The 15,205-nt window shown below is 41.1% G+C and overlaps 2 protein-coding genes and 1 long non-coding RNA gene across 6 annotated transcripts in view; 1 reads left to right on the plus strand and 2 right to left on the minus strand.

Moving 5' to 3' along the window:
- Window positions 1-8,473, minus strand: part of LOC146691569 (uncharacterized) — a 28,501-nt gene extending 20,028 nt beyond the window's left edge. Inside the window, exon 1 of the long non-coding RNA XR_014915075.1 lies at window positions 7,975-8,473. This is a non-coding gene — a long non-coding RNA (uncharacterized LOC146691569). The remainder of the gene's footprint in view (window positions 1-7,974) is intronic.
- On the plus strand, window positions 112-5,050 carry lamp5 (lysosome associated membrane protein 5). The gene is made up of 6 exons (XM_085431421.1): window positions 112-775; window positions 1,261-1,439; window positions 1,913-2,044; window positions 2,424-2,520; window positions 3,038-3,226; window positions 4,585-5,050. The coding sequence occupies exons 1-6, from the start codon at window positions 715-717 to the stop codon at window positions 4,758-4,760; spliced, it is 834 nt and encodes a 277-aa protein (XP_085287547.1). The 5' UTR covers window positions 112-714; the 3' UTR covers window positions 4,761-5,050.
- Window positions 8,474-10,091: 1,618 nt separating the features above from the next.
- The window catches only part of pak5 (p21 protein (Cdc42/Rac)-activated kinase 5), an 88,490-nt gene continuing 83,376 nt past the window's right edge, over window positions 10,092-15,205 (minus strand). For all 4 annotated transcript variants that reach the window (XM_085431433.1, XM_085431431.1, XM_085431432.1 and 1 more), the window contains 4 exons: window positions 13,533-13,659; window positions 12,929-13,054; window positions 12,671-12,805; window positions 10,092-11,090 (listed from right to left, as the gene is read on the minus strand). In XM_085431433.1, the coding sequence (XP_085287559.1) occupies window positions 10,935-11,090; window positions 12,671-12,805; window positions 12,929-13,054; window positions 13,533-13,659 (544 nt within the window). In that variant the 3' untranslated portion in view covers window positions 10,092-10,934. The remainder of the gene's footprint in view (window positions 11,091-12,670; window positions 12,806-12,928; window positions 13,055-13,532; window positions 13,660-15,205) is intronic.

Here is a 15,205-nt window from a genome sequence, read left to right on the forward strand (position 1 = left end):
TTCACACCCCTCTTATTTTGGCAGAGAAAGAGTGATAATCTCATTATGAGCGTTTTGTAGCTCTCGCTCTCAAACGCACTTGGCTTCAACCTTGCACAAGTGGAGTTTGAGATAGTGAGAGAGGGAGGAGGGGGAGAGGTTTTGTCGGTGTTTCCCTCCAGACATCCATCATTTCAACCCCAACCTGCAGTCGCTTTACCACAGACATGGATACCACAGCACTGCGGGAATAACTGACACTGCATGCCGCGATCATTTTTAACTTAAGCGACTTTTTCTTTCCTTTAAAAAAAAAAAAAAAAAAAAAAAAAAAAGAGGGATCATTCTTCGTGACGTTAATAACGTGCAGAGGCTGTCGCTGGGTTAAAGCCTGTCAACCTTGAAAGGAGAGGTCGGTTTGGATAGCCAGAACTCCTCGGTGCCGGGCAGCTTTTGCGGCGCAAACCGGATCTCACGCCCAACCTGGAGACTTTTTTTTCTTTCCTGCAGCATTCACGATGATTTGAGCGTGACTTCTTGGCGCTGAGAAGAGGCAATCCTCCTCTCTTTCTCTCTCCCCACCCCCCATTTCTCTCTCTCGCTCTCTCTTTTTGTCATTTTCTCTCTCCCTCCCCTCACTGCCTTCCTTTCTCTCTTTTCTTTTCGCGGGTTCAGCACCGGCTGCCCAGTCACTTAGCCCCCGCTCTTTTTCCTGCTCCGGGGAAGCTGGTAGCGATGGGACGTCTCGGTTTCAGCACCACGGAGAGCGCCCGACTTTTGCTGTTCACTGTGTTTGGTAAGAAAGTGTGTGTGAAGCTGTCGTGACTCCTTACTGCAGTGTGTGTAAGTGTATGGGCGTGCACGTGCACTGCTTGTGTCTGGCCACTACTGGCTCCGTGTGCGCGCGTGCTCTTATATTTCCATGAGTTGGCGTATTTCACCCATTATTTATCTCCTCATTTGGGTGGGAAAAAAAGAGCTTCAAATGTAAGAAGAGTTGTAGTTTTGTCACTTCCTGAGGCTGTTCTTACTGCAGTCCGTGATGTGCTGTTGCTCCCCTGATACTGCAGACTTCACTCTCGGTTTTTTAACCCGTTTTTGACTTTGTCACCAGAAACCGAGGTGATCTAAAAGATGCCAGGTGGCTTCAGCTTAAACTCCAGTCGTTTACGACGCAGATTCTGCTGATTCTGCATGTTTTCAGGGGTGGCCCAAATGTGTGCGTGAGTGTGTCTGCGAGCCATTTGTCACCAGGCTCACCTCCTCTGTTCTTGTCGTCAGGTGTGCTGGCGCTGTCCGTGGTGCTGGCTGAGCAGGAAGGTGAAAACCTGTCCGGTCTCTCCAACAACCCAGACAAAGCCATCTTCGCGGTTCGAGAGAACGGCACAACATGTCTCATGGTGGAGTTCGCTGTAAAATTCCTCGTGCCATATGACGTGCTTGCACTCAACGGGATAGACGTAAGGAATCCCCACTGAATTTTAATACAACGCATGCTTCAGGAATGAGAGAAACCCGCTTAAAATTAAACGTTTTGGTTTGTGCGTAAAACGGATCGAAACATCGGAAACGGGATTTTTAAGATGTAAAATATTTACATTGTATTCAATGTGATTTCTTTAAACTCCTGTTAAGAAGAAAGAGTTACTTTAAATAAATTTAGGCCTACGATAAATTTAAAATATGCGTTTGTGACCCACGGCTGTGCGCAAAATGCTGACCTCTCTCTTATGAGTCCAGTTATAAAGAACGGATAACAGCAAACTTTTCGAAACATTTAAAAGAGATTAAAATTAATTTTAAAAAAAAATTCAGAATCATGCAGTTGTATTATATACCACTACAGTGCAATCTGGCGCACAGATAATGCTTTCTTTCATTGGAAACTCAGTCCGCTATTTGCCACCTTGACGCTTGCTGAATGTTTTTGCAGCTGATCACCGAGCAGGCGTCGTTCACTCTCCCCCGTGGCGCAGAAATCGAGGGGAAATGTGAGAGCACCGAGTCAGAGATCCACATAACCTGGAAGAACAACGCCTACATCCTCCGCATCTACTTTTCCAAGGCGAGTAAACGAAAATAATGTATCTACACTACATGAAATGTAACCAAAATATCCCCATAAGTCTTAAGAAAATGCGTGCATTCACAAATTGGCTGCCAATTACATTATTTTGACACGCAGAAACAGCGCGTAGCCTGTGTAAAATTAGTGCAAATCCCGTGATTTAAATATAATTAAATCTACTGGTTCTGGTTTAAAATAAACGTTCCCAGTAAATTTAACAAATGTATCAGAATTTGGTAATTTCCCAAAGATTTCAACACAAAAGTCTTTTAAAAAAAATCGAGTAACTCAGTTTTTCGCGAGCGCAGGCCAAATCACCTTTCCCGTCGTTTGACGCATGTGTGCGTGAGTGTTTATGTCTCCCCGTGTGTTGCAGGAATTCCGTGACAAGGGCATCGAGGTGTGGAAGATTAGCAAGGTTCAGTTCGTCTACGACACCTCGGAGACATCGCATTTCATCAACGCATACAACCGTGAGTCTCAGACTCAGCAATTTCCATCGCGCAACTTCCCCTCATTCATTTCCCAGCAGCATTAAGCTGGAATTAGAGGCTGATTCGTGTAGGAATGTAGGAGTTTCGCCCACCAACATCAATTAAGAGTTTTAGCTAAATTAATTTAGATTTTTAATTATTTTTTATTTTTTCACCCTGTGACTTTTAGCTGAGATTACACATTTTTATTTTTTTAAACAACTGAGTGAGAAAAAAAACAAAACCGGATGAATAAATCGGACCTCTTCCAAAAAACAATTACTCCCCAATAGACTTTGTTCGTTACTCAATACATTTTATTTTGGAGAATTTCAACAGGAGCCACCTATATTATACTTTGAATGTTTCAAGTTATTAACTTGGATATCCTTTCTACATTAAACCAGAGGTCAGTTACATACACAAGCACCTTAGTGTTGGTTGCATCATAATGTCCTCCTTCACATTCCACTCACAACACGCCCCCCCCCCCCCCCCCCTTTTCATTTCTCTCCAGCTGGGAAGCACACAGCCAGCACCCACCGGCTGTCAGCCCTGGTGACCCCTGCCGGGCGCTCCTATGTGTGCACGGCACAGCAGACCCTCACTCTTATCTCAAGTGACCACCAGAAGGGCATCACCGTTTCCATGTATGACATCCAGATCCAGCCCTTTGACATCGCATCTGACTTCATGTTCAGTGAACGTAAGAGCACAACAGAAAACCCCTTTGACGAAAAACTGCCCGATTGCTGCCACACACACTATCATGCTTTTCTGGTCACACATTTTGTGGAACAACAGAGATGATGATGATGATAATGAGAAATCCTGGGGGTTCAGAGTGCTACAGCTGTACGTCTCTCTTGCTGACTCGCAAACAGAGCTCTCTGGGGGGTGTTATTGCTGCAGTATGAGGGCTGCAGAGAAGGCGCCAGGGTGACAAGAGGAAAAAGAGGAGGTGGGGACACAAGAGATGCAGAGAGGGGGAGAGAGAGAAAAAAGGGGGTGGGGGGGGGGGGGTCATTAGGAGTTTATGAGTGCAGTCATATCCTTGCCCTGAATGCAGCTTTTATAGACGTACTCACCTCTCTGTCCAATCACCTTGTAAGAATCATTTGTCCCTTAGCTGCTGTAAACTAGGCTGTGCAATGCTTCACTGCCTTTCTCCTAGTGTGTATAACTGCTGTCCACGGGGAGAAGCACCTTCAACTTTAACCCCCATATACATACTGTACATCCAATGATGGCTTAGGTGTCCTATCCCACTCCCACAAACACCAGTGTATCAAACTATAAAATGCACAAAAGAGAAAAAAAAAGTCTAACCAAAAGAGATATGACTTATTGTGATCATCACAACAATTGTGCAAAAAAAGAATAACAAAAAACAAAACTGTTAATTTTGTTGAAATATTAGAATTCTACCTTGTGTTGCACATAAGTAGAACAAACCCGATGAACACAACCAGGCATTGAACCAGCAACCTTCCAATAAATAGATGGCCTGCTCTACCTTCTGAGCTACAGCCACCCTGAGAAAAAGTCCAGAGAACAGAGATGCTTGACTAAACTTGTGAGATGCCACGTGTGTGTCTCCTTCATGTCAACAACTACAAGCAGAAAGGTTGAAGGACATTAATGCATTTCAAGAACATCCAAAGTTATCTAAGTGACGACAGAAAATCAAACAGCTCTGAGTCACCTCTAAGCAAAAATGCTAATATGTTGACTGGTTCAAGTCTCAGTCTTTTCTGGTAATTTAATCTTTCCAGACAATAAACTCAGTTCATCAAGAAAACAATCATCTGATTAGACTGCATTCAATTTATTGTCATTGAAAAGTATATAACTCACACAACTAAATGAAGTTCAGCCTTAAATCTGAATAGAATAAAAGAATACCCTGATATTATGTATAACAATATAGTTCAGGTATAAAAAAATATCATCCAGCATGCAATACAAATAAGTTCTGAAATAATCTACACACCATCTTTGCCCTTTGTAAGTCACGTTCGATCACCTTCTCATACAGACTGTGTATCATTCTACTTTCTGCAGCCTACAAATGCATCACAGACCAGCGGGAGCGCCTGGAGGAGACCCTCCCCCTTATCTTGGGCCTCATTCTGGGCCTAATAATCGTCATCATCCTCACAATCTACCACTTTCACCTCAAGCTGACAGCGGCTCAGCCCCAGCTCCCCAGAGATCGCTCCATGTACAAGAACATGTAGTGAACCGGCACAGCAGCGGCTCCCCTCGGCTCTCTCCGAAGCTAACCTGATGACAGACTTTGTCTCCTTGTTGTTCCAGGCCTCTAATACCACAGAGAATCGTGACCCCCGCACTGGGCTGAATCCTCGATTGATAAATGTGTAGCATGTACTGCCCACAAGAACTTTTGAAAAGCTGAAACATAAATTAATGGGACAGTTTGGGGAGGGGGGAGCTGTCATGGATTTAGCTGGGAGTGTAAACCCACCAAAAAAAAACAAACAATAATTTCACCGGCTACTGAATTAAATCTTGGTCTAGAATCTGCTTAGAGTTTTAATTAAAATAAGAAAAAAAAGTAAAGCTTTTATGAAAATAACTAATTTTATTCAGACCTCTCTAAGTTATAGTATGTTTGTTTTTTTAAAGTCATCGCGTCACTGGATCATAGTTGGTCACTTCTGCCTAATCTTATTCAACTTGTCTTTGAAAGAAATGTCTGAAATTTCTGCTTCTGCTGTCTTTCCACCTTCTTCTCTCTTTCTCTTCCCGGAATGGCTGATAAATTATTTCAGTTCTCTCCTGTTGGTTCTGTATAAGCTTACCTTCATATATTTTTTTTTAGCCAATCCTCTTATTATTATTACATTTTGAATGCAACCATAGTGTTGACAGTCTTGTAGTGTGCAGTACAGTGGCATTCAAAGTTTTTGCTTTGACTTCAGCAAATCTGATGTCCGCACCGACGTACAGAACATATCAAGAGGCAGAAAGAAATGCATCCATCTGACACAAACTATGTACTAAACAGCGAGGAATTTCACTGAATGATGAGATGTGTGTTTATGAAAATGAGGTTACTAAAGGGAAAAAAAAAACTATAAATATATGTAAATTATTTTCAGAATCAAATTCTATGCATAAACTTCTGCTGATGCAATCCTGTGCCGTACTCTTCTGTTTCGTTCTAAATAAATTGCTGGACTCACGTCTACTCCTTTGTCAAACTACTTCCACTATTATCTACTACAGTGTTAAAAGCACAAAGTCTCATTCTTTCAGCTCTAATGAAAAAATAAATCACTATTTTATTTCCTATCTTTTGGTGAATAAGACAAAAAAAGGATGAATGAAATAAGGTGACTGAGAAAAATTGACTGATGCACCCGTCTGAGGAGACGCTGCTGGGATGAGGTATTGATTTTGACACTGGGTTTTGTTTAATTGAAAATAAATAGGACATTTGTGTCTTCTACACCGATTTGTTTCAGCGGCATGGATGTTATACATCATCCTCGGTTGTAACTCATCAAAGTAGATGTCCTCTCAATCAGACTAACTACTGGAAACTTAAATCCTCAAATTTATTAAAAGTATAAAGCTGTGTGTCAGCTTAATTTCACTCAAAAATGTTATTAACTTAAAAATTTGTGAGCTCCTTTGACATTTGAAATGTATTGTTTTAACTTACTGAACTTTCAAAGTCAATTTTCACACCACACACACGTGTGTGTGTGTGTGTGTGTGTGTGTGTGTGTGTGTGTGTGTGTGTGTGTGTGTGTGTGTGTGTGTATGTGTATATATATATATATATATATATAAATAAAAACACCCAGCACGCCCCTGCGGGTGGTTTATCCTTCAAGCTCGGGTCCTCTACCAGAGGCCTGGGAGCTTGAGTGTCCTGCGCAGTATCTTAGCTGTTCCCAGGACTGCGCTCTTCTGGACAGAGATCTCCGATGTTATTCCCGGGATCTGCTGGAGCCACTCGCCTAGCTTGGGAGTCACCGCACCTAGTGCTCCGATTACCACGGGGACCACCGTTACCTTCACCCTCCACATCCTCTCGAGCTCTTCTCTGAGCCCTTGGTATTTCTCCAGCTTCTCGTGTTCCTTCTTCCTGATACTGCTGTCATTCGGAACCGCTACATCGATCACTACGGCCATCTTCTTCTGTTTGTCTACCACCACTATGTCCGGTTGGTTAGCCACCACCATATATATATATATATATATATATATATATATATATATATATGCCAAAATACAATTATTGTTGTTATCTGTGAATTTATAAATTGTTGGTTTACAAAAATGAAGAAAAAAAATAGTGAAGTATATTAACATTTTTGATGGAGATGCCATTGGTTGAATGGTATACTGGAGTTCAGTGTGCCAGCTCAAATTTGGGTATAAATATGAATTTTGTTTGTTATTTGCCTAATAAATAATATGAAAAGTTTCTGATTAGATTTGGAAAATGTTGTTGTTTTTTTAATGATAGGTTGTCAAATAATTTTGTTAAGCACTGTAGATTTAATTGATAATCAAAGTGATCTTGAGCAATAGCAGGAAGATCTTTCAAAGGTTTTCTTTGGGCTTTTGCTGCTTTTTTAATCCCATTCAGTCCAGTCTTTGTACCTGACTGCTACTGGCAATAGCTTCATTTTCATTCAGTGCAGTAAAAGCATACCTGAATAAAAAACACACACAGTGGAACAATATCAGTCATGGACTGGCCTCTCTAGAGAACTGCACCCTGACATTACTGAAGCAGTGTGGGGTCATCCTGAGAGAACAGAACAAAAGAAACCTGGAGAACTATTGTTAAAGACTGCTGAAGGACAGCAAAAGAAAGCTACCTAAGAACGTTCATTTATGTTTTCATTTCAATATTTCTAATTTTTCAAGGAAAATATAAAGAAGCCAGGTATAGCTCAAGACATCTGTTACATTGTTTTATATTACATTGTTTTACTTATCTTCATGTTAGAATAACTTACTCATTAGAAAAAAGTAAGTTGACACATATTGTAACAAATAGCAATCGAAGCATATACTTTTAATTTTAAAAAAAAATCATAGATTTTTGGATGTATTTATTTATGCATTTATTAAAACATTAACCTTAAATCCCCCGTAGGCCTACAAAGAGGTACCATGATTGTGCGGCTACGTTAAGTGTTAGCATTAGCAACCTGAGCTTAACATACTGTACAAAAGAGCATCACATAGACAGAGAATTTACCCTGTTTAACCTCGAATAAGCTTTTTAAATTCAACCACTACATGACGGGTAACACAAAGCAGGATATCTGTGCTTGTTAACACAGATAGGAATGCTTTACTTTGACATACATATTTTCAATTAGCTGTTGACGCTTCTAAAAAGTTAGCATCCGGCCTTCATTCTGCTACAAAGCTACATGCTAACAACAACTGAGGAAAACTCACCTGTTGCTGAGCTTCACAAACTCTCAAAAACTGCAGCCACGATCTTCCGCCTGTCTTCTTTTATTCTGGAGGAAATTCCAAGTTTTCCAGTTGGACTTTTACTGTCGAAGGTCGGCAAGCTGCGATTTTCTTCAGCTTTTATTAGCTACAGACAAGTCTCACGCGTGAAAAAGGCCTAAAAAATTCCTTGATTTGGGCATATCCCTTTAGTTTTACTTGTTCGGGCGTCATAAGGAGATGGCATCATAGCTGTTAAAAAGGGTTTAGTTCATATCCAGTCCAGTGAGCAACACCAGGTAACCTGCATGCACTACACCTGAGGCCGTGACCTTATTAGCCTACAACAACACTGAATGCAGGGAGGACAGTACATTACAGAAACCAGTGCAAATCTCTGCCTCTCCTTTATGAGCTGCAAAGATAGATACATGTACATTATTGTTTTCAGTATATTATTAAAAAAATTCTAAGTAATGAATCAAAAGATTTTAAATCTTCTAATAATATTAAAAAAAAACATAACATAAAACAAAAATATCCCAATAAGAGCTGCATGTGTGTGTGTCAATCCTTGAGACCCTACAGCAGCAGGAACTAGCCCAAAGGTGGTCTAACAACTTTGGCAGGCCTGTTATGGTATATAAACACATTTAAATAATCTGTTTTTTATTGCTTCATTACAAATCATTCCATTTAAAGACACAAACTATTTCAAATACCTCCCAAAGGTTGTTTAGAAAACTAACAAACAAACACACACTCACACACAAAAGTTGTGTTTGGAACAGATGAGTGTTTTCCACTAACTCAAACATTGACTCTACAAGCTGGTGTCATCCTCACTGATACTCTCAGTGGCCCAGGTAGCTGTGTTTTTATTTACTAGACCACTGTCGATCTTCCTGTGAGAAAGAAGCTCCATTCTCTGTCCGAGCTAAATCAATATCCCATTATGGTGTTTCAGAGGGAAATGGCTTAGAGGGAAGAGAGAGAAATAACCTAATATATTATGGCAACACTGATCCATGAATGTGTCTTTTTTTGCTTCTGTGTTCGGAGGTGAAATACAGGTGAAATTGTTGGAAATGAGAACCCAAAAACAACAAAGAGAAAATAAACTGTTGATGATTGAAAAGACCTCTTTAGGATATTCTGACAGTGTGCTGTTAAAAAAACAAAAGAAGAAGAGACGACTGCATAATAAGGTGATGAAGGAAAAATCCATGCAACACATCTTGATGTTTTTATGGGTGTTTTTTTTTTTTTTTTAATTGAAACCAGCTTCACTGATAACAAACATGCAATATCACTATACAAGCCAACACCACAGATAAGTGTTTACTCATTCAAATCTTGACTCACTGTCAAGGCTTAGCCAGCAGCGCACGCACAAACACACACACGCACACACACACTTTCAGATGCTGTAGAGATAAACACCTCTCCACCTCTTTTGCTCTTTGACATACGCAGACGCACAGGCTCACGTACACACAGTCATATTTACATATCACAGTGAATGATGGGTAAAAACAGGGAAGGGGATAACACTGTTCTCCTGGTCCAAACTAGAGATGAGAATGGCAGCAAAGCTCCGGTGATAGCGAGTGTGTGTGTCTGACTGACTGAGGTGGGATAAGGAGTGAGATGATGACAGCGAGGATGTGAGCAGAAAACCTTTTATCAGCATCCTAAACTCTGTGCGGTAGGGAGGCGTCTTGGACAGGCGCCTCTTTGGCATTAAGAAAGAAACACAGTGAGACTGCTAATATAAAAAAAAAAAACAAGTCTGCGTGAAGCTAGTTTTTTTTCTTTCCTTTCTCAAATCCACTCAGTCTGTGCTACATTTAAATGCATGATGTTGTTACAGTATCATAAATACAGGGCGTCATGGATTCATAAATACAGCAGGTCTGGGGTATTGCTTGGATGATAAACCGACTGTCTGCCAAATGCGCTCTTAGAAATTGAAGTCAAAACCTAACAAAAAAAACCCAAAAAGAAAAACCAAACAAAAGAAGGCCACACTACCAAAAAAATATACCTTCAGTTCCAATAAATAAATAAATATTTGAAAATGTCATACAAAATTCTGACATTACCCTTTTTTCCCAACATTTAATGGAAGTTCTGTCTACAAATGTAAGATAATAAATATATTTAGTATTTTTTTTAGTAACAGGTTTTAGGTGGGTTTATTTGGGATATCTCTTATATCTTTAAGCAAAAATTGGATTATAAACAGTAGGAAAGATCTCTGCAGAAACTCTATTTAATACCGCTCATATCACAATGGTTACGACACGATAAAATACTGCAAGTTATCAAAACTGTACAGAAAAACTTACAGGTTTCTCTAAAATACATTTTCACTGTTAGTGTGTGACAAGAGATGCGAGAGAGCTCGTCTCTGAGCAGCAGCCTGCGCTCCTTATGATGAACCGACGACGCGGTAAACAGTCGTGACCAGTCAAAAACCCGCTCTCTCTTCACACTGATTGTTCTGCCCTCTGCTGCTCGGGTCTGGAGCAGCACGCTGGTCGCTTTGGGTCCTTCCATGTTGTCACACCCCCTCTGAGAAGCTCTGGATGGCTACAACAAGTCTACATGGCGCTGAAGACTTACAGTCTGGGAAGAAAGAAGACTGCAGCAGGGCGAGGCAGTCTGCTTAGTTTACTGGATGTCTAGAGTTTCCTCTGGCACATTACGCTCTTCTACTCCAGTTCATGGTTTCAATAGTTTTTTTCTTCTTTGCTTTGTCTTGTGTTTTTTAATTTTTTTTATTAATGTATGTCTTAGATATTCCTCTAGCTAATCTACTTCACGGTTACAGGTGTGAAAGTTGGTGGCACACCACCAAGCAGTGGGGTGTTTTGGCTGGGTGAGGGCAGTGCCACCCTGGTAGTGTGTTTATGTGAATGTTTTTAGTGGAGGAGAGGGCTGGGGTTTGAGTCAGCAGGTCAGCGATGGCGGTAGTGTCTCATGAGGGGAACGATACAGGAAGGGGGTCCCGAGAGCTTTAGGAAGGGGTGCTGGAGGAGCTCCTGCGCTGTGGCTCTCTGGGACGGTTCCCTCACCAGCATCAGGTCCAGGAAGGAGCGTAACACGGTTGACACCTGGAGATGTGAGCAAATGTTTGAATTCATCTGCTTAGCTAGGTTTGAGTATAACATAGCCAAAAAAACAGCAGTAAAATTAACACACGCACACACACTTTTAGTGACAACACAGATGTCGATCTCTTCATCAACTTTGGGAACATTTAGGTCAGTCACACATGACTTTAGACCAGTCAGCAACCACCGGCAACCTCCAATTGCTAGTGGGAAATGTGTCTTCCCTGATTGGTTGTCGTGTTTTTGCCAGACGTTGCTGTCATCACAAAGAGGCTGTGACACAAAAAAAACAACCTTGCATTTGTTGGTATTCCTGTGGTCTCCTGTTTTTTTTTGTGTTCATGGGAACATGAACATTTTAGTAATGTACTTCAATAGGAAACATAGTGTCAGAAGCATGTACGTTTTGTAGAAAACAGCGAGGCATCACCATGGAAACCAAGATATTTTGGTAGCTTCCTGAGCTTCTTTTTGTTTTTAAAAGCTGCTAGATGAATTACATGCATGAATATTATACAAATGAAGCGTAAAAAGAATTGACATGTATGACTCAAACTTGGGTCTCTCGCCTGAAAGGCAACACAACTTACTTGTTCACGACCTTCCAAATGCAGATTATTGAGTTTTTTAATTGGTACACGTGAGTGTCGACTGATATAAAACCGTCTTTAAGGACATTTCGAGGGACAAACAGCAACACGAGTCATTAGATTAAAGCCTGCAACGCACTGTCATGAGAACAGGTTGTACCACTGCAATCAACACCTTTCAAAAAGGGAAACTTTTATTTTAAGGCGAACGCATTTCCAGTTTCGACTGCACTTCTCAAAGTTTCGTCACCACTTGGTGAGGAGCGCTTGCCATGCAAAGCACAAGCAACCACAGCAATCTGCTAGAAACCAAAGCAATGCCAAGGAGGTTTTTGGTGCACTACATCTTTGTGGCTAATTTCACACTAGCAATTGCCAACAATTTCCAGCAACCGCTCACCAAATTCTGTCCCCATTAGAATGAATTGTAATGGCTTTGGTGTTCACTTTACTTTGAATTAGCACTACGATCTACCCAAAATCTTAACAGTTCAGTACTTTGGTTTATGATTAAAACTACTGAAATTCCCATTTTGTTCAGATATGACAACTGCCATATTTCTGGTGTATCCATTATTACATACTCATACATAGACACAGACCAGTCTTAGGTTATGTAATGAGTAATGATACTCACAATAAATGCAATCTGAGTTAGAAAAAACACATTAACATGAACTGAAATTTTGGTCTGTTGCTTACAGCTGTTTGTAGAAGTCTTTCCTATTAATTTAATTAAATACCCGTAGCTTCATATGAATATTTACAGGATCCATGTGTCTCAAAAATAAAAGAGTTGTAGTACTTTTGTAATATAAGTTCATAAATGTTACCTTGCACTTCTCTGCACCTGAGGTGTGACTGGTGAGCTGTCACACAGAGATGCGTTTTTACAGCTAAACAGTTGACAGCTCTAAGAACATTTTCTTCTGCTGTTGGCAAAAGTCTGATCCGTTTACTTATTGAGAACTCGCCTTCGACTTTTCTTACCTTATGGGACTCCTTTAGCCGTGGGGGCAGGTTGTCTCGTATCCTTCTCATGGCCTGCAGAGGGGGCTCATTGAAGTAAGGGGGCTCTCCATCCACCATCTCAATCACCATAATGCCTAAAGACCAGATGTCCACCTGAACACGCAAAAACATTCAGTCTATTCAGCCAGGACAGTAAACATACATGCATAACATATACAGGGAAATGCTCCTGAACTCCTCAGTAGAATAATGTTATTTCTGTGCATGTGTCCTCACCTCAGTCCCGTAAGGTAATCTTGAGATAACCTCTGGTGCCATCCAGTAGGGTGTGCCCACGAGGGACTTCCTCTTGGGTACCTCTTTGGAAACTTGGGCACAAAAGCCAAAATCTGATAGCTTGATCTGTAAACACACACATATACAGTACATGGTTCCAGTCTCTACTAAGCAGGTTGGTGGGCATACAGAATAGAATATATTAGTTCAGAAGTGCACTGACCTCTTGTGATCAAGAGCTTTGTCAGAAGACACTAATCCCATATATTAGCACTTAATTAAGCTTCAGTTAATCATGTCTTATCAACTCGTTAGGAGGCATTAAGCAGGATTTAATTACTAGGGCACGGCGGTAATGGATGATGATGAGTTTCTGGCATTGGCTGTTGACAAGCGGCAGGACAGGCACCCATGGAGGTCAGTGAGTGTTGAATGACTGTGTGTGTGTGTGTGTGTGTGTGTGTGTGTGTGTGAGACCAGTGAAAAAGAATAGCAGCTTAGGTTATTATTACCTGGGGTTTAGTGGATTACTGTTTAAGCAGTGACTAATTTGATAGCATCCCAAGAGGAGCATGGATGAATAGAAATATGCACGTGCACTTACTCTGCCATCGCTAGTCAGGAGAATGGAGTCGCTCTTAATGTCACGGTGGATGACGCCCTGTGTGTGCAGGTAGGACAGAGCCTTCAACACCGACAGACACACCGTAGCAATCTGCTCCTCGTTCATCCTGTAAGGAGACACACACACACACGGCCTGTCAGAAATATTTTATTTAATCAGATTAGATTTATTTTCATAGCTAACTGTTTATTTCCACAATTTGTAGTTTATCTTTTAAATAAATGTGCTATCTGTTTTTATCCAGTAAGCTCATTTTTGTCGCCTGTGCTTTCTCCATGTGCTGTGCATTGCGAGAAAACATTTATTCATAAATAAAACTGACTTTTATTCTTTGAGCTACAAAAATGACTGGCTTTAAGACTTGAGAGTCATCCTATAGAGGATATGGAGTAGAAATCCAGTTTGAAAATATCCCACTGTGGCCTGCAGCGTTTCTAGCTACGAGCAGGCAGGAGGGTCCCATATGGAGAGAGGGGGCGATGCTGCGCGTCTCACTGAGTTCATGTAGAAACTCACAGCTCCACTGAACATTAACGTCTCTAGACCCAGCTGGCCGGGCTGTGCTGTGTGCTTATTTGTGTGCGCTCTAATCTGCAATCATACAATACATGTGCACAAAGAAGCGCGCTTGTTTTAAACCCCAAACTAAGGATACAGATGGATGCAGATGCACATATACTGTATATGCATTGCAGTATGATGTTACATGCTTGCAACCCTTCTGCACACTTCTCTTTATCATACAGTGTAACGTTCCCGCTATTGGGGCACTTACTTGCAAACTTACATTATGAGAAACAACCCTTTGGGCTACACATACGCTCATAATATTAAACATATATAATCACACTCTACAGATTGCAGCATATTTTATTGTTACACATGTATGCTTTTACAATCACAAGAGATAAATGAGCTTTCTGCTAATGGAAAAACAACCGGCTAACTCGGAGTGAATGGGATGGAGACGCGTACGTGAAAATGAATCACCTCTTACGCTCCCATACACACACAAACAAATGAGCTCTCTCTCACACACACACACACACACACACACACACACACACACACACACACACACTCATGGAGGCAGGATCAGTGAAATAGAAAATTGTTTCACAAAGTGAAAAACAACTTTAATGAGCCTGTAAAGGTTGTCAAAGGGAGGAGAATTACACATGCACCTACACACAGACAAAAGGTGCACACACAAACACTAAGGCATTCATACTCACACACACACAGCTGCACACACAAACCCATATGCTTTTGCATTTACACTAGATAAAAATCCCCTCGAAGTGCAGATCATTACCCAACTTTAAAAGTATAATTGAAATCTGAACGTGACTGAAATAGTTCTGCAGACCCCCCATTCTCCTCCCGCTGCAGACTTGCCTGTGTGAGTTAGAATTGAGCGCGCATGTGTCCATAAATCTCAGAGCGTGTGTGCGTTTGTGTGTTTGCTGCCAGCAAGCTGATGAGGCTTGCACAACGCGAGGCAGGCAGCAGTTATTTCCACAACAAAAAGCCTAACAGAAATAGCAGCAGGCTTTCACCTGGACAAATATGGCAGAAATTACTGATGAAGAAAATACACCGCTCAAGCCCTTCTGCGGTATTTTCTCACTGATTTTATTTTATGCCTGCAT

Source organism: Copadichromis virginalis, linkage group LG15 (assembly GCF_057382275.1).
Source record: "Copadichromis virginalis isolate Kocher_CV1m ecotype Utaka linkage group LG15, C_Virginalis_male_GT1.1, whole genome shotgun sequence".
Lineage (NCBI taxonomy): Eukaryota > Metazoa > Chordata > Actinopteri > Cichliformes > Cichlidae > Copadichromis > Copadichromis virginalis.